A 25,824-nucleotide genomic window follows, 5' to 3' on the forward strand; every position below is an offset into this window, starting at 1 on the left:
TTATTATTATTATTATGATAAAAGCCATATAGGCTATAGTTCGACATTGTGAAGCTGTTCATATAGTATTATAATGTGTCCTGGATGATCTGGTCACAAATCGGAAATTTAAGAACTGCATTCACACCTGTCATCCCTAGAGTCCTTATATTGAGTCTTGAGTGGCCACATGTGGATATATTTTATTTACCTTGCCTGTATGCTATTAAACACACAGCCTCCTTTACCCAGTGTTTCTGTAATGCCTGCAATACATCTCTAGATGTATCTTATAATGTGAATCGACACACTTCTTGCCCTCTCTGGTGCTTTGCTTTTAGTTACGCTATCTGACATTAAACAAATGTTCTGAGAAGTAGAGATAATGCAGCCTGCCCATAAGCATTTGAGACATCTAACAGGAAAAAAAAACTGATTCTGGGGGCTGGTGCAGTGTTCACAGCTGCTTTTATAACTGTAGCTGTGAGGATTCACATAAATTATCAAGAGATTTTTCATGAATGATACATCCTGTGAGCTCAGATGCTGCTTTTTATTTTATTTTATATTTTTTTTACAGAAACCACATGTGAGAAAGCTTCTTAGTCATGCCAAGGTAAAAGCTGGTCCTTAATATGACCCAAGTCATATTTGCATTCATTTTTGTTATAATATGGAAAACAGTCCTAGATCTCTGAATTCACCAGGAATTACCCACTACATTCATACCTGTATTTAGCTCTTTCTTCTTATGAATTTAACAGTCATGTTAGCACTGGGTCTGAACCGGGCCAGTGAATGAAACATCAAAGTTTTATGTCAATCACAAACTTGTCTTTAGATTGTTAAATGGTACTTTGAGAGAAAAATTCAAAGTACCTTTATTCCCACCAAGAATGATGTGTCTTCACATCAATATATATAATGCATTCGCTTTCCATAATCTTAATCAAAAGATGGGGATGAATATTACTTCTACTAATTTTATTATGACATATAAGCCGTTTCTAATAATTTAGTTAAAATAAAATAAACTGTCCTTTAACACTAATATACTGGAAGTTTTGTTGAGTTTTTTAACATGCCATTAGTTAAAGATCTCAGGACATTTTAAACAAATTTAACAAAACCTGGAGTAAAAAGTTTCCACTCATTCATTAAAATTTTAATTGACAGGTTTCATGAATGCAAAGTCCAACATTTTTTTCACTAGAAAAGATAATATTAATAATAATAACAACATTGCATAACTGCATCTGAAGGTTTTTTAAAAAAAAAAAAAAAAAAAAGTATCTACAGTGAAAAAAAAAGAATCAGTGGACTTGCTGATGAAAATTTAACTGCATGGATAGTTTAATCTGATGTAACAATTAACTATTTTCCCTGTAACAACACTAACTATAAACTGTATAAAATGCATCAACAGCAATAGTATGCATATCCACACACTTAGGGAAAAAAAAAGACTTTTTGTACAAGATTTTTATCAATATCACATCCTAGTTTTTTCTCATTGAATAGAGGTTGGCTTTTCAAATGAGTCCAACCACACAATAGTCATTACATTTCAATATAAGGGGCATCATGTAAAGCTACAGAAAAGCGGTGTATCGTAAACACTTAAATGTTCCTTCAAAAAAGAAAATAATGGTACCATTTACAAAAAGATTTAAAGCAAAAAGTTTCAACTGGAGAAAAAAATCATATGTATCTAACAGACTTGGGTCTGACAGAGTATGGAGTCATGGCTGTCACTTCCTCTGCATGACTGGTGACCAACAAATCCATGTTTCATTATTGTCCAATCAAGTATGAAAATGAAAAGCTGGCTTGAAGTGCTCAACCAGATAAGATCATTATAAGAGCATTATAGTATCCTGTATGAGTGAGGAACAGAGAAGTCCTCTGGCTCAGCAGCCACATAGCCAGTTTCCTGGAAGACCAGTGAAGGAGTTGAGAGATGACAGAGAACCCCCAGTGAAAGCACTGTTTGGTGTACCGGAGCAGGACAGGTAAAATGAGAAGGTGTTTCGGATGGTTAGCTGGGATGAAGAGTCTCAGGCAGGGTAGAGTTCAGACTGCTGACGACAGTGCTACGAGACTCGGATCATCTGAGTCACTGTCTCGTCCGGTGTTGACTGGCCTATGTCCTGCTGCTGCCACATCATGGGAAAAAGATTCAGTAAGTTCCTGATACGAAATCTCAAGGATATTTATTCATACAAGAGACAACACCCTATCAAATGTCCACTAAATCAATACCATTTTTGAATGATTTTTTTTTTTTACTTATATATATGGTTAATTGATGACATTAAATTTGTCAAAAGCTTCAAGATTTTTTTTTTTATTATGCCCATATTTTTTTCTTACCTGTGACAAGGCCAGAGCTGCTTCCTCTTTGTCCTTAGGGGAGAAAAAACGTCCCCCATCTCCTCGTTTGCGCTGCATAGCATGACGGTGGCGAGACTCATGTAGGTATTTCTACAAAAGAAAACAGGTACATTGGTACACTGCACAATGAACATTATTTAACATTATCGGCCAGATTTGTTCTACTGAAGTTTACCTCACCTACTAATTTTTCTCTTAAGGAACCCAACTTCCATTAAAAGGTCAGAATTACACTACAGTTGAAAAGTTTGGGGTCACTTTGCCATGGGATTCAATAGGGAAGTGACCCCAAACTTTTGAACGGTAGTGTATGTTTTTGAATGCATTTAAATAGTTTTACATGAACCAGCAGACGCCAAAGTGGCCTTTAAGTATCAACACCCGTTCTAATTAATATCTAACTAGATACTAAATTTTAAACTCAATGAGTATATGATAATTGATTTTTTTTGACAACACTACTGTGTCAAGACAAAAAATAACATCCAAGATATTTTCCAGGCCGCACTTAGACTCTGTTTACACCACAATGCTGAAGCAGTAAAATACTAAAGTTTTGTTGCGTTCTGACCTCTTGTTTACACAGTACCAGAGGTTTGTGTGGATAAAACCGCAAAGATTTGAAAACAGCCTCAGGGTAAAATTTTCTCACAACGTAAGGAGAGTCCCGTCGGTGTAAACTGGAAGGGGAATCTTTTGGTGACAATTACATATTTTAAGTCATCTTGCACCTGTGCACTCAGACCCTGCTTAACCTACGAAAGCACAACAATGGCAGACCCCAGTGTCATGTTCGGTCTGTTGAAGTAAAACCCAATTCCAGTAGAATAATTTTTTTCTCAGGGAAGATGCATAGGTTACATGTGCCAGATAACTAGCAGTTGACACGTCACGCTTCTGTTGTTGTGTTGTGCAGTTTTAAGGCCCATTTATGCAGAAGACTGATACACAGAAGGGAGGACAGCTTCGTCCTCTGTCGTCCGTAATTTTGTCCATTTTCAGGTAGCTTAGCTATCCGGCGCTTGCCGCAAAAGATGGAGCAATACCACTGAAAATCGCAGGGTCAGTGCTGAGAAGAATAGCTGACATGCAACCAGGGAAATAAACAAACCTGAGAAGAAGAGAATCAGGAAAGGAACAAAAATGCATAAGAAGAATGAAGACGAGCATAACAACTGTAGAAACTGTGTGAGCTTTTGAAGAAAGATTATATGTGAATGTTTAGGGTGTGTTAGGCAGCTGGAAACAGCTTTATAGGGGTGCATTACTGCTGCCAAAAGGTGTCGGAAACAGAGTTCAGCTTGTGGGAGTGAACTCTGAACTCAGCACTGCCCACTAGTGGAGGAATTGCCTTAACAACCATGGCAACACTAAATGTGCATGGAAGTATGAGGATGGCGACCCATGACAACGTTTGAAATGGATGTCGCTATTTACGTCTCTAAGGGAGCATAAATGGGCCTCTATGAGGATGCTGTGCACACCTGGGTGTGTCGTTGCAAAGTTTCACTGCCCACTAGAGCCATAACATGTGCACTACATCAATTCTGGTCCTCTCTGAGTTTTCTGCTGCACTGACCGTTTTCATTCCACTGTTGTATAAATGTTTTTTGTGGGGGTTTTTCTTTCAAAAACACAAATGAAAAATATTTGCGTTTTGCATGGAAATGTGTAAACAGGGCCTTAGTGGAAACTTAAAAAAAAAACAAAAAAACATTAATGCCTGCATTTACCCAATAAATCATGGGCACCCACTATCCTTCAAGCAGAACACACCAATAATGAAACATATTAAGTACATATTAAATATGGTGTACCAATTCTGAGATATTATAAATATTCCCTTCTATTTAACCAATAAATGTCCTTTTTGTCTAAAGTACAAATACAACCAAATCAAATTGGTGATCTAGGAGCCTAACTTAATAAAAAAATAAGTTAAATTATTCAAATATTTGAGTTTCTACAATAAAAAACACGACATACCCTTCTTTCTTTGGGGATCTTGCCCTCGGCCTCCAGCTTGGCCCGGGCCTGTCTTCGCTTCAGAATGCGATGGTACTGTTTGGCGTTGACATACAAAGGCTCCTCCTCGAGCATTTCAGCTCCTGGCAGGGGGATACGCTGCATGGTGGGAACTCCACCACCGCCTGGCACCATCTGATAAGAGGAGGAAACACAAACAGGCACAGAGTGCTTAGAAACCTGGCATGTGAAATAATAAACTAACACAAATAAGCAGTTACTAGGCAGATGTTAACATTTGTATTAATGAGCAGCTTCTACATCACAGTAGTAATTTGATAACTATGTACACCCATAAAGATGTTTTCAGTCCAATCATTCAGCCTGAATTCAGACTGATTCTGAAAGGTCTGTTGTTTGGAAACTGAATTACATCACCAAATATAATGAATCCTCACAGCTTTGAGAGTGTGTGGATGTGTGTTGTGTGGATGTTCACTTGACTCTCCCTGGCACCACAAACGTGTTTAATCACAGAATTCATACATAAAATTTTGGCTTAATTCCATGGATGGCCCTTAAGAGACACAAGGCATCATATTCATGGACTTTTTAGGTATTTGTAGCCCAAAACAAGAAATATTGAATCTTCAGAATTAAACAATGTCATCATCTCGAAGAAAAATATTGATGTGAATGTTTTTTATATGTAATTAGATATTTATAATTAAGACATAATTGCAAACAGATTAGACATCCAAAAATGTGATAGCAAAGACCTGTGTGGATGGCTATGGGGTGCTTTAAAAAGATAGTTACTATTCAACCAAGGGGTGCAAATGAATGTACACAATTTCAACTAGTGGTAATTAGTAGAAAAAAACAATGTTAAAGAATGAGTATGAATTTTGTTAACAAAAAAATAAATAAATAATAAGTGAATAAATAAAAACGATGACTACTTGTGACCTTCTCCACACCCTTGTATGAGTCTAGATCAAAGAAAACAAAAATGAAATAAGATGTTGGGTACCTCTGCACAGGGTCTTACCATGACCATTCCACCTGCATTGACCATGTTGCCGGAGACGGGCAGGGTGACGGTCACAGTGCCTTGGCCGCTATTGGTGGTGTTGGTGTTAGTACCCCCTGCTTGTACAATCTGGGCACCTGCCAAGCTGGCAGCTGGAATAGTGATCATTCCTGCACACAGATAATCATCAGAGAACTTATTCAGAGTGACAACTTCGTGATACTCAGATTTATGGAGTTTACAAAGACAGACACAAAAGGTAGAAGAAGACCGGATGTACCCTGCTGCAGGACAGAACCATCTGCGTTAACAGGCTGGTAGACGATGGTCTGTCCATCAGCTGTCTGTGCCACCTGTTGGCCCTGCACACTGATCTGCTGCCCCTGTTTTACAGCAGGACAAGGGGGAAAAAAAACAACATCAGAACCAGAGTTTTATAACACTGGTCTGTAGATACAACAGCATACATTCTGCTCTGCGTTTAGTACATCTTATGATGGAAGTAAGGCAAATGTCTGGATTAGTTTTTTTGGATTAGTCAAATTAAGGAGAGGAACTTACAAGCATCCCCCAAAAATCCTCTCATACATTGTAATATTATAAAGAAACAAGACATTAGATAAATCATATTAGATCTAAATTTATTATAATTGATCTGTAAAATCTAATACCTGGTTTTGTCCAGCAGTGATGGCCGTCTGTGGCTGCTGGATGATGATTTGCTGTGGTTGGCCCTGCTGGCCCTGGAGCTGGAGAGTTTGGCCACCTTGTAACTGTATCTGACCTGGTTGCACCAACTGGATCTACACACAAACACAATAACAGATAAACTGGGTTTCACTTACTGGTCAATAAGAGTTATTTAACTGAGAATTGTATGAGAGGTATATGCAAGCTCCATTTTCCTGGATCCAGACAGTGATCCACATCATTCCAGAAATGTAATCACTTGTTCCTTCATTCTATATTTGACATTTCTTGAAAATTTAATCAAAATCCATTCATAACTTTTTGAGTTATGTTGCTAACAGACAGGCAGATGTCTGTTAGCAACATAACATAACCCCCGCCTTAGAGTGGGTAAATATAAAAACACTAAAGTTTAAGAAAAGAAGAAAAAAAAAAAAAAACATTTAAATTCTATTTTAAAAACATGTCAAATAATTCTTAAAACTTTTCTATTGCAGACTAATTCTGAGACTACAGAGCTATCGTCCTTGATAAAGTAGTAAAACAGGGAACCTGATCTTCATGCTGGAACTAAGCCTGGTCTGTACCTGCTGCAGTCCTTGAGCTCCAGATACAGGCACCTGCATTATGGTTTGACCTTGACCCCCTGACATGGCCTGGACCATGATTGGTTGCCCTGAAGATGTGATGAGCTGTCCACCGCTCACCTGAACCATCAAGGGCTGTCCTTGGACCTGCAGACAGGTGCACAAAGCTGTTATAGCAGCACTGACATGATTTATGTGAACAGAATTCAAAACAGACGGTGGGGCTACATGCAAATCAAATCACAAAAACCAGGACAGCAGAGTGCAGATAAAAGCAGTTGCTAACATATTTTTTCCGCTTTTGTTTACAAATAAAAAAATAAATGTGTAAAAAAATGTTGAGGAGCATTACACAGTTGACTAAGTTTCTACTTGGTTACATTGCAAAAATAAACAGGAATTCTGCTGCTGGAACGAAAAGGTTCATTTTTATTTGATGTGTGCAAACTATGAAATTGGACAAGATGTAACTATTATATCACTTCATAGCAGCCATAGAAATGGCTAAGCTCTAATGGTTCAACTTGCATCCATAAACAACCATCATGTTCACCTGAAAGCCTGTAGAAGCAGATGTATCTTACAGAAACATGTCAAGATAAAGAAACTCATCTCAGGTTTCACATAAAGACAATAACATACAGTCAGACGATGAGCTGTGGCTACCAGCGGTGGCAGTGGAGACGTGCTATTTAATGCCAAACCCCAGAATGGTTCTCTGTGAACTGCATCCAACATGCTTTTCAACAGTATGGGTCCTCAAAAGAAAAAGGTCAAGCCCTTCTAAAGCTGCTTAAAAAGCCAGACAAGAACACAAATCAGACAAACAGTGGTCTTACTGCAGCCATGAATAGAGAATAAATCAAAGGCTGTCACACAACACAGTGTGCTGAGAAACATGCAGTTCACAATGTTGAGGACATGCTGACAGGGAGATGATAAACTGAACAGCACAAAAAAAAACAGCCCTGAGTATAACATGCAAACTAGTGGGCTGTCAAACTGTTGGGGCAGTGACACCACTACCTGGAGTGTCTGCACCTGCTGGCCTGAGGCCGTCACCACTGGCGCATCTGTTTGCAGTTGCACAGCCGTCACTGTGCCTTGTGTCTGCAGGTGAGGCAGGACAATACAGTCTCAGACAGGTACAATTCAACCCAAAACTCCTCATACCCTGCAAAGTTTCAATTCCTAATAATCTCTGGCAATAAGTTCCTTCTAGATTGAAATGACAAAGACATCAACAAAAGAAAGTGAGAGATTGTGCTGAGGATAAAAATATAGATACTCTGAAAAGAAAAACATTTTTTTTTTGTTTTAAATCAGTCATTCTGTTACGGAGAAGTTGTTTATTTGCAACAGCAGTTCTACTAACAAACCCCTAGGATCTTGTATCACAAGTCTTCAAGAATGACCTCAGGTCTTTAAAGTTGCAAGGCTACTTTACTTCACTTTTTTTAGATCCTTCCACAAACTTTTGATGGGGATCATCAAGATCTGGACTCGGGCTTTGCCACGTTGAAATGTGAACACTGTTTTCTTTTAACTCAAAGCTACCAAAAGTTAGGTTTTTCTATGGAATACCTGTTGACGTTGAGCCATCTAAACCTGAAGAAAACTCACGTCTACTGCAGTCATTTGACACGGGACTCAATACTGATTAAACATTTTCACATTGCACTCAAGAACTAGACATAAGCAGGTGTTAGTAAGATTTTTAACCAGTATGAAAAGGAATCTGTGTTGGGCCCATCTGATAGGAAGTAGGTGCCAAATCTACTCTTTGAGCTGACTTGTTCATATTTTTACTATTATTGATGGTTAATGATGATGATGATGGGGATAATAATGATGATAGTGATGAAGATAAATATTATAATGATGGTGACTATTATTGTTGTGGTTGTTAACATTACTACATTTATTATTGGTAATAATGACCACTGTAATGATGGGGGTGGTGGTTTTAAGATTAGTTGCGGTGATTATGGTTATTATCAACATTATTATTGTTATAAGTGTTAATCTTCCCTTTTGTTACTACATTTGCCTTTCATTAATTTGTACATTATCCTCCAGATGAGCTGGACTACAGACATAATCATACTCACTACACAACACATTAATACAATCAATTTATTCTTCTTTGTTTTTCTTTGTTTCTTTTTAACATTTTACTTATGTCATGTCTTGTGTTGTTACCTATATGTTGTAAATTTAAAAAAAAATATATATATATATGAAAGGACTCTATTTTAAACAGGGCTTTTGATCATCCATTCCTATTTGGTGGAAAAAAAGCAGAGACATTCAGCTTTAAGAACACCATCCTCACAGTGACAGAATGTGATGCTTTGGGCTTTTTCCCCCCCACAGACAATAAAGTCATAGTAAACAGTACAGTGAGAGAAGTGGGCCACCTTCTGATTCTGGAGGAAAGTGTCAAGCAATCTGCAGACAATCTTAGGTAGCCTGCCAATAAGAAAACATACAACCCAAGTGGAAAAGAAATTAATAACTTTAATAATGAGGAGCATCTCAGAGAGAGGGAGAGTTGAATATCATTGAAAATATTTGGATGGAATTAAGAGCCAAAATTAATGGAAAGGGACCTTAAATAACAGACGGGGAGGCTTAAATCCTAGTGCCAATTATAAGACTTATGTTTGTGAAGAGATTACTTTACCACAGACAATTGAGAAAGACTAAAAATATTTTAAAAGTATATAAAATGGATGTTAAAATGTATATTCTTGTAAAATCATTTAAAACATACAATGGTCACATACTTTCATTCACCTTCTAACATTTAGTTTCAGTCTCTTGTCACGTGCTTATATCTCTTTCAGCCAGAGAGGAATAAAAGCCACGTATTAAGCTGAGAGTGAATTAAAATTTGGCATAAGTATAAATCATTTTATTTTTATTTATTTATTTTTTTGTATATAGACTAGGTTGGAATCTATTAAACTTACATAACTGCTGTGTTTCTACACATATGTTAAAAGAATAAAAAATAAAAAAATAAATAAATGCTGACCTGCTGTTGGATCTGTCCATTGGCAGTCTGCACAACTATCTGCTCCCCAGTAGTAGTGGTGGCAGTGGTGTACTGCTCCATGGCTTGTTGCCGTCAGTCCTCCTTAGACAAAGAAACATACAGTATATAGCAGATATTTCAGATTACGCTTAAAAAAAAATACAATAAATAAAAATATGTTGGCCTTAGGTTTATTACCAATTACACAGACAGTGCTGCCTTTTTAATCTCCATCATCAAGAGAAATTATCTTATTTTTAAATTGGCCACTACTGGATTTTTAATTTAAAACACAAACGCTACATAATGTCCATATGCATGCTGTTATTTCGGTATATAGAGGTAATATTTGTACCCACGGAAGAGTTTGCAGCTTGATTACTCGTTGCACTTTTAACAGAATATTTTGTCAGGGTTACCCAGGTGGGCTAACGGTGGTAGCGTCAGAGCTAGCTATAAAGCATGGTAAATCCTAGAAAGCGCAAAATGGAAGGTCGTTATTTGGAACAGGACGAAAACCATGTATTTTAGTTGCACATTTATTACAGCTGGCGTTCACAAGCCGGGTAACATTTACTGTCGGGTGGATGGTGTCATTATGAACCGTCTCTTTGTTTGTGAGTCATTATTTTAGCATACAAGCTAACGTTAGCGCAGGCTTGTTGAGCAGCAGAGATCATGTTTCCCCACGACCGCCAATATCTCGAAGACGGAGCCATTTGCAACCAAACAAGTCTGTTTCAGGACAGTCAAAATCAAACTGCAATTTCGGTTTTTTGCATTTAGCTGGGTTAGTAATTTGGTTGGTCCATGACAAACCAATCCGTGCTGACAACTACCAATGCCTTCAATCGTGGCTCCCTTACCGTATCTTCACTGTCCGGTTTCCCTCTGATTGGCTCTAGTACAGCTTGCTAAAGCCCAATCAACAAAGTGAACGGACAAAATGGCGCAAATGAAACAACAGCGACTGGGAGGAGGTGCGCAGCTGCGTGACACATGACTACAGGGACAGGGCAAGGTGTAGCCCCTCTGTTGTCCGGCAGGTGGAACCATTTAGCCTCATTGGGTGTATATTCTTGTGTCAGTACTAATCTGTCAGTTTAATCGTTTGATTACAAGAAATTTAATTTATATTAGTGTCAGCCGAATTTTATGACAAGAAAATAAAATTTTAAGCTCGTTTTTACAAACATGCGTGTTTATTTTAGTTTAAGAGAACGCTACACATAAAAACTATAGTTAGAATATGACCTCCACTTCGCTAGGTGGCAGCACTGCCCTGTCTATATACTGTCGAGCCGGTATTTGTGGGGGAACTTCAACGAGTGAATCCAAGGTATTTGTGAAACATGCAGGGAGGGCTTTAGCTTTGGTGAAAATCTCAACTCTGTCACACTACAGAAACAAGACTTTTAATTATACATATGAGCCGAGGGTAATATTACCACGATACATGGACTGTGAGTGGTAGGATTGGCTAATGGGCTTTCGTGTGTTGTTTATGTTAATTGACATTATAAATCTTAGCATAACAAGCTACAAATACAGGCTCTGGAAATAGTGGAATACGTCGTCTTTGAGAATGTCCCGATCTCTGCGGGTTTTCTCCTTTCTTTATAGGCTTCGTGCTCCATCAGTTATCTCCTTAGTTTCTTGTAATAGCTATCGATTTGCAAGCAGAGTTACCAGCAAGACACAGATGGGACATACCCATGTGCGCGGAGACAGAGGACCAAATAGACCCAGATACAGGGATGAAATGTCTGATGGAGAGCTAGAATTGGATGATGTGGAGGACAAGCTCGAGGCTTTGCTTGAGTAAGATTCACCTGGGATGATAATAAATTTGTCTAGTTGTTAATAATAACAATAACCTGATGGGAAACACATTGGGCGTGATATCTTTATGGTGATTTAAAACAACTTTCCCATGTTTTTCAGCGAGGGGAGGAAAAGGCAGAGGGCAGTGAAGTACCACATTTTAAGGAGGCAGATGACTCCACCAGGAGCTCCACAGAGGATGTTAACCTGGGATGCTATTGAGCAAATTAGGTGAGGGTCTCTGTCTTATTAGTCTACCCATTGATTCAATTATTGTAAATCACTTAAAACCTACACTACTTACATAATTCTCAGATATCTCAAGAAAGAGGATCCAGAGGAGTGGACAGTAGAGCGCTTGGCAGAGGGTTTCTCAGTCGCCCCTGATGTTATCTTGAGGGTGTTGAGGAGCAATTTCATCCCCTCTCCAGACAAAAGAGCCAAGCAAGATGCTAAAGTAATGGCAAGAGTTGGTCAGCAGTTGTTACCTTCAAGTGGTGGGGCACTGCAAGACAAGTTGAAACTGCCTGGTAACCGCACACCAGCCACACTCCCAGCTGGGAATGTAGGAACTGCTTTGGTCCCCGCAACTGGTTTGAGTCAGATGATTCGAGGTAAAGGCTCCGGAGCCCTACTTGCAAGTCCCATCCATGTTACTTCACTGACCCCTCAGGTTGCAGCTGGTGTTCGTAAAGATGCCACAGAGAAGAAATTACCTGTAGAGGATTTCACTGGTACCAGTTCCACAGAGGACAGTTACACAGAGGAGGATGAGGATGAAGACAGCTGGGATGGATGTGTGTTAACAGAGGAAGAACTTGAAGAGTATCTTGAAATGGAAAAACCTGCTCCTGTGGTGCAGGTTGGAAATGATTTCTGTGATGCAGAGGGAAACTTTTTGTATAGAATCTGACTACGTGTTGAGCTGATGGAAGAAGTTTAGATTAATATTGCTATGCCAAATATATATTATACTAGTCATTCAAAAACTCAGTGATTTATGTATATTACTATGTTGCCTGTTAATAAATACTTTTGCTTTATTTTCCAAGTCATTATTGAACATTTTAAATATTAACTTTTACCAACTCATTTATTTTCTCAGCTTGTCTGTTTTTTTCTCCACATTTGAACCAGTCACATACTTAGATTCATATACAGAAACTTTATTGTACATGGAAATAATTCACTGAATAATTTTGATAATTTGTAAGTAAAACCTCAAAATGCAAGTCTTGTGAAAATAACTTAAAAATGACCCCTTGTTTATTCATTTACTCGCCTACTTAATTCTCCACTCACATTTCCATATTGCTGCACATGACAAATAAAAAATTTGCAACATTTAAGGAACAGAAATTTATTGTCAAACCCAAAGAAAATTAATTGCCTTAAATATACAGAAGAGAGAAACAGCAGTTATAAATGAGTAACAGTAGATATTTACAGACAACACATCTTAAGTTTATACAGCTGTTTTAAATGAAAAATGTGTCACCCCCACAAAAATGCAACAAACTCATTAAATAAACCTCATCGGATGTTTTCCAGTATAAAGTAGCTACATAGTAACCCTGTACCCGCTCTGTTCTTTTTAAGTCAACTCTTATCAGACGGCCTCGGTCCAAAAGAAGAAGAAAAAAATAAAAAAAACAGCAAACAAAATGGAAACTCGCCAGGTTATTGCAGATCATTTTTTATACAAAGATCAAAGTAACATGCAGGTGTATGAGACCTCATATGATGCAGACATGAACTATTCCCAAAGTCATCTTAGGCAACAAGTGCAGCTCTGGAGAGTCACTGACAAACTAGATCAAACTGGTTACATGTATCTGATATAAATAATGATCAGTAGATGGATGCTGGCCTCGTGTCAGATCCTCACACCAGGCACTTGTATAACCACTTCCAGTTTACTGCACTCTGAACCAGCTTGTCATAAATAAATTAAACTTGCGTGGAAGTTCGGTATCTAACACAAGACAGATAAATAGCTGTGCAACAAACGCCTTAAAAGAAAAACAAAAAAATAAGACTTCACATAAGACAGATTTGTTGAACTGATTAAAAAAAGCAGTTCATTGTAAAATACATGAGAATCCTTCAATAAATGCTATTTTAGATAATTTGCCTAAAATCAAAAGCAAATCCTGCCCCCAAAAGAGCTTGTATTGCAGTTCTATAACTGAATTGCTTTATTACATTTTTTTGTTTTTATCATCAAATTATTTGGTTATCCAAATGTATTGCCAAAAAAACACATCTATTATCAAACAGTTATTACTTCAAATCTCAATAACGAGATGTTAAATAGTTAGTAGAAGTTGATTAGTACAAAAACTGCTCAGATAATTACAAACAGCTTTTACAGAGTTACAGTGATATCCTACCATATTAGGTCACATTTAAGAAAAATCTTAAACTACAAAGTCTTATCATAATTAGGACATTGTGCTTTTAGCAGTTAAAGATTTAAACAACTTCTGTCTTTAAAACAGACATTTCACTATTCAGATTGATGCGTTGTGATTTGCTCAATGACATCTCCGTTCATCAAACAAAATATCAAGGGTAAGAGATGCTTTACCGTGCAAAGACAATTAGCTAAATATACAAAATTTTAACATGTTATTGCTGTCAAACCTCACAGAAATATTAATTTCATGTGCCTTATTACTTCAACAACAGACCACAATGCCAAGACGTTCCAACAATCAGCAAGCTGGTATTCAAAGCACAGATGAATACATAAGATTGTATTTTTTAGTGAGACTAAAAGAAACCAAATATATATTTATATAGTCTAGGCCATCAACTGCAACCTTTTAAAAACACCCACCAAACTGATATCTGATCAATAAATTGAAATAAATGCGGGTTTTATGAACAAGTCAACATAAATGGAAAGTACTTCCAGGAACACAGTAAGATGATGGGAAAGGAAGACCCATAAAACAGTGGAGGTGGATTTATACAACTAACTTTTCTTCAAAACTCATTACTCATGACAGCAGTTACTGTAGCACTTCTTCATTCCCTAAAATAAATATCTCCGAGATTCAAACCCACTCAACAGGACTGATAACTGAGGTACAACACAACATGACCCTCTTCATTGTTCTCAGCTGTGGCGTAAGTCTTAGAAAGCCTCCTTACATTCATTAAACTTTACTGATGAGAGCAGAGACAGACTCTTTGTCTGTAGCTGAGGCCAAACTTTATAGTAGAGGGAGAAAGGAAGAAGGAGCTGGAGACATAAGAGTGGCAGGGACAGCGGCCGGCCACACGGTGGACAGGAAACCTGTTGCTCAGTTGTGTAACAGGTGTCGCCTGTTATTCAAGCAGATCCTGTACAGAGAGAAGAGAGCATACTGTAGCCAAAACCAACACAGGTGAGCAAACAAACCACCATGGTTATGTTTACACACACACCTAACTCAGTTACTTAAGTGACCTACATCCGCATTCAAGTGTGGAAATCTGAAAGAATGCCATTTCAAGAAAGAAAAAAAAAAAACTGGCGTCAGCTTTGTAAGCTGTCCCAGGTGGCTTTTGTTGGGTTGGTGTAAGGTAACAATGCTCTGAGGCTGATTCTGGACAAAGTGAAGCCTGTTTCTTGTTACTACGCATTTCCCAGTAATTTAACTTGAGCTTAACCAGTGACATCACTTCTGAAACCTTAGTCAGAATAATGACCAGCTATAATCACATAGCTGGTCATTATTTATACATTGTGGGTCTGTCAGTGTGTGTTTGTCATCATGGAATTTTTTTTGTTCGGCTGTTAACACAAGTGTGTCCCCGACTATAGCAGAAAGTTGTAGTCTGACTCGCCAGTCCAGAGTACTACTGTCATAAAGTGGTGAAGACTGCTTAGTATGTGTGGGAGCATGATCATACTGACTAATGACTGCTGTAGCATGCTCTAAAGACGGTTTTAAGTTCAGCTTAAGTTACATTTCAACAACTAAAAATGATCAAAAACAGTTCATATGTAATGTGAAAAAAAAAGAATATCAGCTAACTGTGGAAAAAAGAGCCTTTCATATGCATGTGACAAATAGCAAATAACTTCATGTTGTGACCTTGTTTCTTATGTTTCATGGAAGGAAAACAAGGTATCCACTGTACCTCATCTGAGTCATCGTGAAATTCAATTTTGCCATTTTGAGTGTGGTTGGTCTCTAGCGGGTCATCCATCCCATCAGCAGAATTGTCTTCAACATGCTGCTGCAGCACAGAGTACCTGTGAACCAAAAACCTGCAGGGCACATTTAAGACACTGTCAGGTCACTCAAAACCATTTAAAATCTGTAGTAAGCACATACCATGAACTAGTAAAAAGAAAAAGATACAATTTGTTAAAAGCGGCTGAGATACAGAGTTGGGGTAAAGATACACTAACCTGCCACCACAGACATATTTCTTGACAAAGACCACACCTGCTGCAATGCTCAGCAGCATGACCACAATGACGGTTATCACGATGGGCACAGAACTGGTAGACCGAGTGTCTGTCTGAAGAGAATAAGACCAAAGATAACGTTACAATGAAAGCAGATGCAGTCTTATTATTAGAAAAAACTTTAAGCAAGCCATTAGCCCTTTAAACACAGGTAAAAAAAAAACAAAACAGTAATATTTGGTTCTTGGGCACAATTGAACGTAAATTTGAATGTTTGACATTCAGTGTGGCATCAAATGACTCTGGATGCAGGTTTTTTGGGGCAACAAAATTCAAGACAGCTCACTTTTTCAGAGAGAAACAACGAATGTACTGGTGCTCACAAAGTGCTGAAACTGGCAAAAATGACTTATTGACAAAACACTGACTATTTTTGTCTCTCTTTTGTCAACCTGTTATCAAGACAGCTTATTCATTGCCCCACTGTTTAGGGCTAATGTCTACAGTCCAGTCAAAAGTGGTAAACCAGCCTGATTTCCTCAGAGAGCCATGATTATCAGAAACAGCCTGTAGGATAGAGTAATACCATCCTACATGTCATCTGAAAGGTTGAGGTACACTGGACGAATACATTTTTGCTCTAAAGCACTTATAGTAAACCCTTTACTACAAACTATGGTAAAAGTTATAAAAAAAGACATTTACACAGAAATTTTAGTCTAAACATGGCATTAGTCTACAGAAATACTCACCAAACGGTCTGAGCCCACCAAGTCACTGACACACCTCCTACTGAGGTCGATCTCTTTACGTTCAGGCATCTCTCCTCCCTCACATTTATCACCTGGGATTTTTCTATACCTGTGAAAAAAAATAAATTAAAAAATATTTTATGACCCTGCAGTCAAGAGTGACTGATTTTAGGTAGAGGTTTGCACACGGTTTTAACTGATATGATCATTCAGAAAAACAGCAAAATTATAGATTCTGTTGTCCAGCTGGTTTTTAATTAAAAACATTAATAAAAGTATTTCTTAAGGCTGTGGTTGCCTTGAAATCAGTATCTCTTTCAAATGCTGATAAGTCTAAAGTCATTCATAGTTATCCAATTGTTGGATGCAAGACTGATCAAGTCATTGCTCAATAAATATAGTTGTGAAGCAGACTACACATTTGCAAAGAAGTTAAAACAAAAAAATCAAGGTACTCTGTCCTTCTTCTAAAAAGGGCAATGGCTATATCAGGTGCTTCACAGCTGAAGGACATCAGACTTGCAAAGAAGCAGAAAGAGCTGGAACAAAGTGATTGATTTACAGCATTATTGTGCAAACTTTAGAGAACTAATGTTTCAACACTTTCCGTGTCTTCATCAGAGTCACTCTGAGGATGTTGTACCCCAGCATGCAAGCTAAAAACAACGTATGTGGCATCAGTGATTAAAAAAAAGAGGGCCAAGGATATTTACTGTTGTCCAGCACATGTTGACCCATAGATTCTGTCTTGTTGTTTAATTTATCCTGCATTTAGGAGCTGAAGGTGAAGCCTTACCCACTGGTCTGCAGTTGCTCCTCTTTTCCATGCAGACAAAACTCCAACACTTTGCCTTTCAGGTCTGGCTGCTCCACACACTCTGAGCTGTTCTCATTACGGTAGTACCCAAAGTCACTGTAAAGAGTCACATGATGCCAGGTTTTTAAGCAAGTGTGGAAGGCATAACTGTAAGCAAGTTGCATAAGACCTGCTGTCAGTCACCAAAACTAAGTTTATTAGCAAAATATATTACCACAAGAAGTCATCCAGCGTGCATGGACACGGGGTCGGTTGTTTGTTGACGTCATAATCACGACCGTTCCAGCAAACTGAGTCCTTTCTGAGCCGCAGGAACTTCTCTTTGTAACCCAGCATGCAGCCATCATTTGGGTCACTTATATCATCAGAGTGGGCCAACCACTGCACATAGTCATCTTCTCCACCTAAAAACATGAATAATTGCTTCCTGCTCACAAATGATTGAAATACTGACAAAATATCCATGATTTTACATAGAAACCACACTCACAGTCTCTGGTGAGAAGATCCCTGAAGTCAATGGTGAAGGAGATCCAGTACTGGCTGAAGAGGGAGTCTCTGTAACCCCAGATGCTGACATTCATGGAGCGAGCCCCTGGCTCTGATGCCAGCCCAGTAAAGAAAATGGGATCTGTGGTGAAGTTATACACACCCCAGCACTGCCCTTCATCAGTGGAAAATCTGTCAAGACATCAAAGAGTGTTCAAACACCAGCATAAGCCCAAGAAACTTAAAGGCAGCACAAGGCTCAGCTTAGCTTAGATAATATATTCTACTGTATGTGTTCACTGTCAACAATATCTGAACTGGTTGCATTATCCAGAGGATGTGAGGACTGAAGATCTGACCATGAATGGCCAAAATCCAAGCATAAAAGAGGGGATATTTTAAACTAAACTACAACAGGCTTCGGAAATTGAAAGTAACTTGACATTTAAAGGCAAAAAAAAAAAAAAGAACTACAAAGAATTTCCATTCAGAGTCAAATGATATTTAAAACACATGCAGCTGCAGAAGTAAATCAGTTGTTAACACCAACTGTGTAATTTACTTGATCTGGTTGACAGGTTCATTAATGCTGTGCTCCACAGCTACCAGCAGCCCCCCCGAGTCCAGAATAGCATAGTGATGGGGCCCCTCAAGTGCTTTTATCCAGGTATAGCCCCCATCGTCAGACACATATACATCGGGCCGCATCACTGAGATTGCATCACCAACGCTGCCTGAAGACACATTTAAAAAATGTTCAGAGGGTAAAAAAAAAAAACACTTTTGTACAGCAGTATTTGCATTAAAATTCTAATCTGAGGATTACCGTGAGCTAAGACGAGACCCACAGCATTTGGTTCAGACAGAGGCAGCATGGGGACATTCAGCTTCATTGCAGTGCTGTAAGCTGCATGAATGTGGAGACTGCACTGTAGACAAAACACAAGCAGAATTTGCCATTTGTTTATAGTACCAACTCTTCTTTGGATCTGAACACTTAAAAACTTTATGGGACCCTCTAATTTAAACAACTGCACTTTTTTTATTTTTATTTTTTAAAATCAGTACCAGTTGAATCCCCTGCATGTTTTTACCTTTTCAGGGTCCTTGGCTGTAGCATCACACCTGGTGTTGGCAGGTTTCTGCAGGGGAACCCACTCCCCTCCCTGATCAAAGGATACCACAGACTGCACAGAGCTATCTGAAACCACAAAAACAGAGCACAACATTTAAAGGAAGTTATGGGCTGCACCAGAAACGGGCTCAATTCAATAGATTTTATCAGTAAGCATTAATAAGATCAATTCAGTGGATAGATCAGTTCAGAGCAACAGGAGTAACTAAAGTTATTTCAGCTTCATTCAGCCAAAAAAGACAATACAACACAACACTAACACTGAACAACTAATTAAATATTTACCTCACACCCTGTTACTGGTATGTAATGGAGAAGTCATATGAGTGGGTGTGTTGCCTGGGAGAATTTGAGTGCAGGTATGTAATGTTTTTCCTTTATGTAAGCACAGACACATAAACAGAGGTACCTTCACCCAGGATGCTAGTGATGAAAACTCCTCGTAGGGATGTGACGTTAGTGAAGTCTGTATCGCCCCCCGTGGTGGTATAAAGATGATGCTCCAGTGACTTGGAGTACACAGTGCCCCGGTCATCCGACACATAAATTGTACCAAATCCTGTATCTGAGATAAAACACAGAAGGGTTCATTGTTATGTGGTAATGGCTCATAAGGCCATTTTTTTTATCTGGTGCAAGTTAAAAGTATGTAAACAACCAAACACTGGAAAAACACTATGAATATTCACTTCCTATCAGCCAAAAGAGCATTACTGAGGCAGATGAAAGGGCAGCTTGTGAACAAAATTATAAGTAGATGAAAACTTCATCACTTTGGAATGGGCAAATAAATGTGGCTTAATAAATTGTGAATTTGAAACCACTAGATTAGAACATATGTCTGCTACTGATAAATAAATTCGATATGAGAAATAAAGATGTCAGCTTGCAGTGTGGACTGACCTCCAGGTTCATCAACGTGCATGAAAACCATGTCGTCATTTGCAGCCAGGATGGAGTAGAACTGCTCGTGACCGACGGGTGGCAGCTGGGCCATGTTCCAAGTCTCACCCTGGTCCACAGACACGTGGATCATCCTTAGCATGCCCTGCAGTTACATTGCATTATAAAAATGAGCTGCACACAGGCAATTTTAAAGAAAACACACATGTTGACAGAGCTTTATGCTCAGTCCTGGAGCTGACATTAGGAAGTGGTTTAAAAATTTATACAGATTAAATGAAAAATACATTACTAATTCCCTGAGTAGAAATTAAAAAATGAGCTAATGTAAGGAAGAAAATACAGTTATGCTTGTCATCATGTGGCTAACCAACAGATGTATGTTCAGTAATAGACAGCCCCAAATGTAGCACAGGCTTGTTGACTGTGACTTGACTCTGTCAAGTAAACCAATTTTACAGTTGTAATTTCTCACTAACTCAAATATCTACGCAAGAATTTTGCCAGACGTTCTTATTATATTGTCCTGAATTGACTCTTCTTTATACTGACCTTGCCTGTCATTACAGAGGCAAAGAGGAAGCGTCCACCGAGGCCGAAAGAGTAGATCTTACTGGCGATTGTCTTTTTGGTTTTACCATAGTCTGTAGTTCTCTTCAGGTCTAACATTCCCCGATCACCTAAAACATGCTGAGAGGTTAGAAATGGAAGGGCAACGACTGTACACAATTGTGATACATGTGATTTGAGGCTGTAAGAATCACTTACTGCAGGATCCATTTTGGCTGGCTGTGAAGAAGAGGGTATTTTTCCTTCCCCTGAAAGTAAATGATTAAATACTGAAAAATTGTCAAGGCTATGAAAATAAATACTGCTTTATAAATTGGGATGTGTTGGTAACTAAGTGAAGAACAATGCCAGGCTCTGTAATCGCACAAGCAAAAAATGCAGAATTCATTAAGCATTAGTAATCTATTTCTCTACTAATGTAGCTTTTACTTCAAAGTGAAAGTCACATAATAACTTATCAAATGCAACTTCTTAAATAAACACATTCTAACTATAAAAAAAAAATCCTTCCTCTGGTGGAAATGACTAATCTTCCTGTAGCCTATTTAGATCTACATCTTCTATGGTTGTGATAAACAGTAAATGCAGCCATTTTAAAATAGAAACTACAACGGTATTTAGTGCTGAAAGCTACTAGTACGTGTTACATACCAGGAAGTGTCTCTAAAAGTGTGTGTTTTATGAAGCCTTACTTCCCCATGGCTTGTCAAACACTCATAAAGTCCAAAGCAGTTTTACTGTTGATTTACTACATTTTTAAGTTGTTTTTTTTTTTATCACGTAATGTTAAAATCCATCTTTGCCTTCCAAAGCATGAGCAAAGAAGAACATGACAAAATGGCCCCAGCAAGTCAAACATGCTATAAAGTCTAGTTAAAACTTATTTTGGCACATTGCCACAGAGCACAGCAAAGACAGGTGTGACTCCACTCTCTTTCACCATAATCGTGATGTTTAACAAACTAAAACTACAGAAAATTATTGCTGGTGCCAAACAGAGCAGCTCTTGCAATGATCTGAATGTTTTTTCCCCCCCTATTCCTCCATTGTTTCACCCAGGGATCTTAAACAAGTGTCCACTTAGAGCCTGATAAAGATCAGCTTGTTTTATTTCTTACCATTTCACCAGACACACCATGTCGTGGACCTTTTTCCAGTTGGTGCCAAAATCCTCAGAAAGCCACAGTTCATTCTGATGATGGAAAAATAAAGATTAACTCAAAGTTTATCTTAAGTAAAAACCACTGCTCACAAAGTTCACACAGAACTTGACAGACCTGCTCTTAAGCATGCACCAGTCTTGTTAATAATTAAACAGCGTAAACACACACAAAAAAACAAATGTTTTCAACTTTAAATTTATTGGCTATTCCACATTAACTCAAACACTTCTAGTATTGACTTCACTACTTCAGAGTTTTCTACTCATTGTTTTTTTCTCCTGTGCAAATTAAACTCAGATGTACATGATGGTGAATCCCAAATATTAAAATAAAGATCAAAATGTAAAATTCCACCTAATTTCTAGATGCATTTAAATGCTATGTTGAATATTTTTAGATTCCTTTTTCTTAACGTGACAAATATGAACATTTTAGAATATATGAAGGGAAAAATATTAAGTGAAGCAAAAACAAGGTGAAACTTTAACTATAGAGAATCAGTTCATTGCATAGATTGAGACACATTTGCAAATGAGGCATCATAAGACAACGCAGCTGGAAATAGCCCAAAACCACAAATTGTCAACTAAACTTAAAGAGATTTTTTCCATTGATCAGTGAAATCCACATGCACATCTTTGGCCTTCAAGTTTAATACAAACTGCTTTCTGTCCACATAAAAAATGAGCACCCCTTCAGTATTTACTACTTACACTGCTGCTGAGGACTACTAGCTTATTTGAGTCCTCAGGATTGTAAATGATCTGCATAATGGGGATGAAAGGCAAGTCCCGGTGGGTGAAAGTCTTTCCAAAATCATCTGTGATGAAAATCCGAGACTCCAGAGCTCCAGATACTTCACCAGTCAGGATCACCTAAAAGCCAGAGTCGGAAAGTTTCTGTACAGGTTGCATCACAGCGCTGCAATGTTTCCATAAACTGAGTGCAAGAAGTAAACATGGTGAGGAATTCAACAGGGCATGGCTTACTTTCCCTGAGTTTTCTGGGCCGATTGCAATGCCAAACTCTGATCTGATGAAGGTGTTATTGATTAAATTGGTCACATCCTGAAATGACTTCCCGTAGTTCTCACTAGCAAAAAAAAAAAAAAAAGGCAGTTGAAGCAAAATGAGATGCAAATTCAAAACAAACTATGAACTTCTTCAAATGAAATAAATTATTAGACTTACCTTCGATAGAGTTTGGACTGCCCGAGTTTCACCAAGAAGAAGGGCACCTGAAAGGTCGTCAAAGCCAGAATGACCTGCAAAGAACAAAGGGTCAGCTTGAGGAGATTAGGACATGCATCATTTATTACTGTGTTTGAGACTCAGATGTGAGGGAATTCATTATGTATTCTATGCAGGCAGGCCAGCACTGAACTGGTCTGCCACGTCTGACCTACTCATGTCAGGATAAGTACAACACTCACCCCTGTACCATCTCCAACCCAGGCCAGTGACACTGACCCACTCAGGTCATTGAAGGCGTACTAAGGAAAAAAGGACAAACATGTTCAGAGATGTAAACTTCAATAAAAGATAAACATCCCAGCAGTTACTGGGGAGTAATAGAGTAAGTAGTGCCACATTAGATGAGAATCAACTTTTACAGCATGGCTGACAACTGCAGTTAAAACCTATTTGTGAATCTTGCCTCTGAACAGCCTATTTAGGCTTTAACTGGCAATGACTTTTCCATATTCCAGTCTTGAAATGCTGGAATAAGACAAAACAACCAGAGAAGGCTTCAAATCAGTTGCTCTCTGTAGACTTCCAAAACAATCAATATACCACCAGATGAGGATGGTTCACATAAAATACTTGTGTTGATATACAAGTTTAAAATTTGGACCCCGTTCTGGGGCTCAGTATTCTTCACAGTATTCAAAGTAGCTCATCGTGTAAGCAGTTCTGGTGCCGGTGGGAAAAGAGAAGGCTCAGCCTTTAGGAATTCTTTCAACCTCAGATTACTGGGCGCAAGTATACAAAGACTGCAACGCAAAGTTAATCACATGGCAGAGAGGAGATAGGCAAATAAGCAGGACAGGTTTCTGATGAAATCGGTCTTGTTTGTTTTAAGAGGAGTATCATTTTATGAGCCCTGTAAAGGCTTGTGAAGGCTCATTCTCTTCCTGGTTGTTGCTAAAAAAGAAAAAAAAAAAAAAAAAAAAAAAAGAAGAAGAAAACACTGTAGTCTCTACCCTAATGAGACTTCCTGCTTCTAACTGCTTTCACGTCCACACAAACATGTCTTTTAATTGCAAAATAAGAACCACACAGCCAGTCACATGGATTCCCATGGGCTAATTTTCCTGTCAACATCCAGGCCGATTTGCTCTCAGTGAAGCAGAGAAAAGTGGGGAGGTTAAATACAGAATGTGGCTGCATGTTTAAGAAGGAAAGGATATGGACCATAGTCATTAGTGTAACCTTTGGAGAGGAAAACTGCTCTTGTCCTTCAGCTGAACCTGGTTGGACTGAAGGCATAGTTACCGTTTCACTAACTGACTGCACCGAATCTTAAAGGAAAGAAATCATGGCAGCATAGAAGACAGTATGATTACATGGCTGAGCTTTAAAAAAAAAGGTGTGGTGTAAAGTACGCATAGGAAATATCTTTCGTGACACTAAGGTATTTAGACCTGCAAGGGCTTGAAGGCTTACAAGTGAGTGGAAAACAGCCCATCAGCTACACCCAACTACACCAAACGTCTCTGATTAGGCCTGTTCGTGCACCTTGTTAGCACCTGTGCACATCTCTGGGCTCATTTAATTGCCAGGCTGCGACGTGAAACGGGACCTCTGTTGGTCACTTACTATGTGGGTGTTGTTCGCTAACTTGGTGTCAGATCCTTGGAGCGCTTTACATGAGTCGTCCTGCTCGGTGCTTCTTCGTTTTATCTTGTGGTTTGGTGATGGAGCCAGCCAGCCAGGCAGAGATCTCTTCACGATTTTCGCGGCTTTCTCTCCAATGCGTGACTGCTTCAGAAAAACAGACTGTCCGAGGGGTTTGGATCCCGGCTGGAAATCTAAGCCGACAGTGAAAGTATATACAGAAAACAGCAGGATACCGTGCAATAAATGTCCCATCCTCGCTGTTGCTGAAAGTGACAAACAAAGAACAACAAAGAACAAAAACAGAAACCAAAACGAGTCTTTGTTTATCCCCGTCTTATACAGCAGCAAGTGAAGGTCGCTACAGCTCTACCACGGATGACATCAACAAAACAAGAGTCCTCCTGACAGCGACTATTTCAGGCTTTGAAAATAAGAAGCGTCCTTAAAGGTTCGTGTGTCTCACCGCGCAGCAGCACAAATATCAATATAAACCCCCTAAATTTATAGCAAATTAACCGGGATATTCAACTGCAATTTCTCGCCCTGCAACTCTATACCCAACATGATACTGTAACGATCACAGAAAATGTGTCTGCTGGTCTATAAAGAGAGTGTACTGTGATTGGCTAGTCCATCAGTCTAACCATCTCTTCGCTATTTTGATTGGTTTAAATATAAAAAGGCGAGGTTTGCATAATTAGCTGTCAAAAAAAAAGTATCAAGATAGGTTGAGCGATATGCTCATAGAGCTCATGGGGCAGTCGGAACTTTTTTATATGAGAAAATAACTAGTTGTCAGCCATTATTAAATGTAACATTCAAGACATGACGATGTCTTTAATTCGCACAGTAACAAAAAAAAGAAAAAAAAAGAAATTCTGTAATTTAAACGGTTTAGTTTTGCTTCATGATTAATTTACTCTGTCTCTTATACTACCGGTGGTTTAACATATAATACTATTATTAAGATTTATGTGTGTGTGTAAAAGTTTCTCATAGTTAAAACCATTGATTCAAATCTAAATGAATAAACATTAGAAAGAAAAAAAAAACTGAAAGAGAAATTGCACCAATTAAAATTTCTTGACACGTATAGCCTACATTTATTTTGTACATGTCTGTATGTGTGCACGATCTGTACTAAATTTCTTTAATTTTATATGTAAATAGAATGGGCAGGTAAAAATGTGTCTCCACCAGCAAAATATTGAAATCTCATGCACGCAAAACAATCT

At 38.4% G+C, this 25,824-nt stretch overlaps 3 protein-coding genes across 11 annotated transcripts; 1 reads left to right on the forward strand and 2 right to left on the reverse strand.

Annotated features, from left to right (window-relative positions):
• Positions 1-1,259: 1,259 nt before the first annotated feature.
• Positions 1,260-10,707, reverse strand: nfyal (nuclear transcription factor Y, alpha, like). Of its 9 annotated transcripts, none has more exons than XM_042004060.1 (10): positions 10,555-10,707; positions 9,689-9,790; positions 7,675-7,758; positions 6,649-6,795; positions 6,043-6,174; positions 5,652-5,754; positions 5,372-5,541; positions 4,360-4,533; positions 2,353-2,463; positions 1,260-2,135 (listed from the first exon to the last, which is right to left on the reverse strand). In XM_042004060.1, the coding sequence occupies exons 2-10, from the start codon at positions 9,767-9,769 to the stop codon at positions 2,073-2,075; spliced, it is 1,065 nt and encodes a 354-aa protein (XP_041859994.1). In that variant the 5' UTR covers positions 9,770-9,790; positions 10,555-10,707; the 3' UTR covers positions 1,260-2,072. The 9 variants fall into 9 exon arrangements, with proteins under 9 accessions (XP_041859994.1, XP_041859997.1, XP_041859995.1 ...); XM_042004063.1 differs by having other exon boundaries at positions 5,390-5,541; positions 7,672-7,758; XM_042004061.1 differs by having other exon boundaries at positions 1,260-2,132; positions 7,672-7,758.
• A 297-nt stretch (positions 10,708-11,004) lies between these two features.
• On the forward strand, positions 11,005-12,823 carry ngrn (neugrin, neurite outgrowth associated). Its single transcript, XM_042003534.1, has 3 exons — positions 11,005-11,509; positions 11,633-11,743; positions 11,828-12,823. Exons 1-3 carry the CDS (start codon positions 11,274-11,276, stop codon positions 12,423-12,425), a joined length of 945 nt encoding a protein of 314 aa, XP_041859468.1. The 5' UTR covers positions 11,005-11,273; the 3' UTR covers positions 12,426-12,823.
• Positions 12,824-12,856: 33 nt separating this feature from the next.
• On the reverse strand, positions 12,857-25,169 carry sort1b (sortilin 1b). Its single transcript, XM_042003533.1, has 20 exons — positions 24,569-25,169; positions 23,182-23,241; positions 22,940-23,013; positions 22,739-22,841; positions 22,463-22,624; positions 21,705-21,778; positions 20,785-20,834; positions 20,569-20,696; positions 20,017-20,161; positions 19,523-19,678; positions 19,073-19,179; positions 18,805-18,907; positions 18,541-18,712; positions 17,980-18,170; positions 17,704-17,893; positions 17,469-17,585; positions 16,673-16,781; positions 15,921-16,033; positions 15,647-15,776; positions 12,857-14,863 (listed from the first exon to the last, which is right to left on the reverse strand). Exons 1-20 carry the CDS (start codon positions 24,839-24,841, stop codon positions 14,849-14,851), a joined length of 2,472 nt encoding a protein of 823 aa, XP_041859467.1. The 5' UTR covers positions 24,842-25,169; the 3' UTR covers positions 12,857-14,848.
• Positions 25,170-25,824: the final 655 nt, after the last annotated feature.

Source organism: Melanotaenia boesemani, chromosome 13 (genome assembly GCF_017639745.1).
Source record: "Melanotaenia boesemani isolate fMelBoe1 chromosome 13, fMelBoe1.pri, whole genome shotgun sequence".
NCBI classification, from domain to species: domain Eukaryota; kingdom Metazoa; phylum Chordata; class Actinopteri; order Atheriniformes; family Melanotaeniidae; genus Melanotaenia; species Melanotaenia boesemani.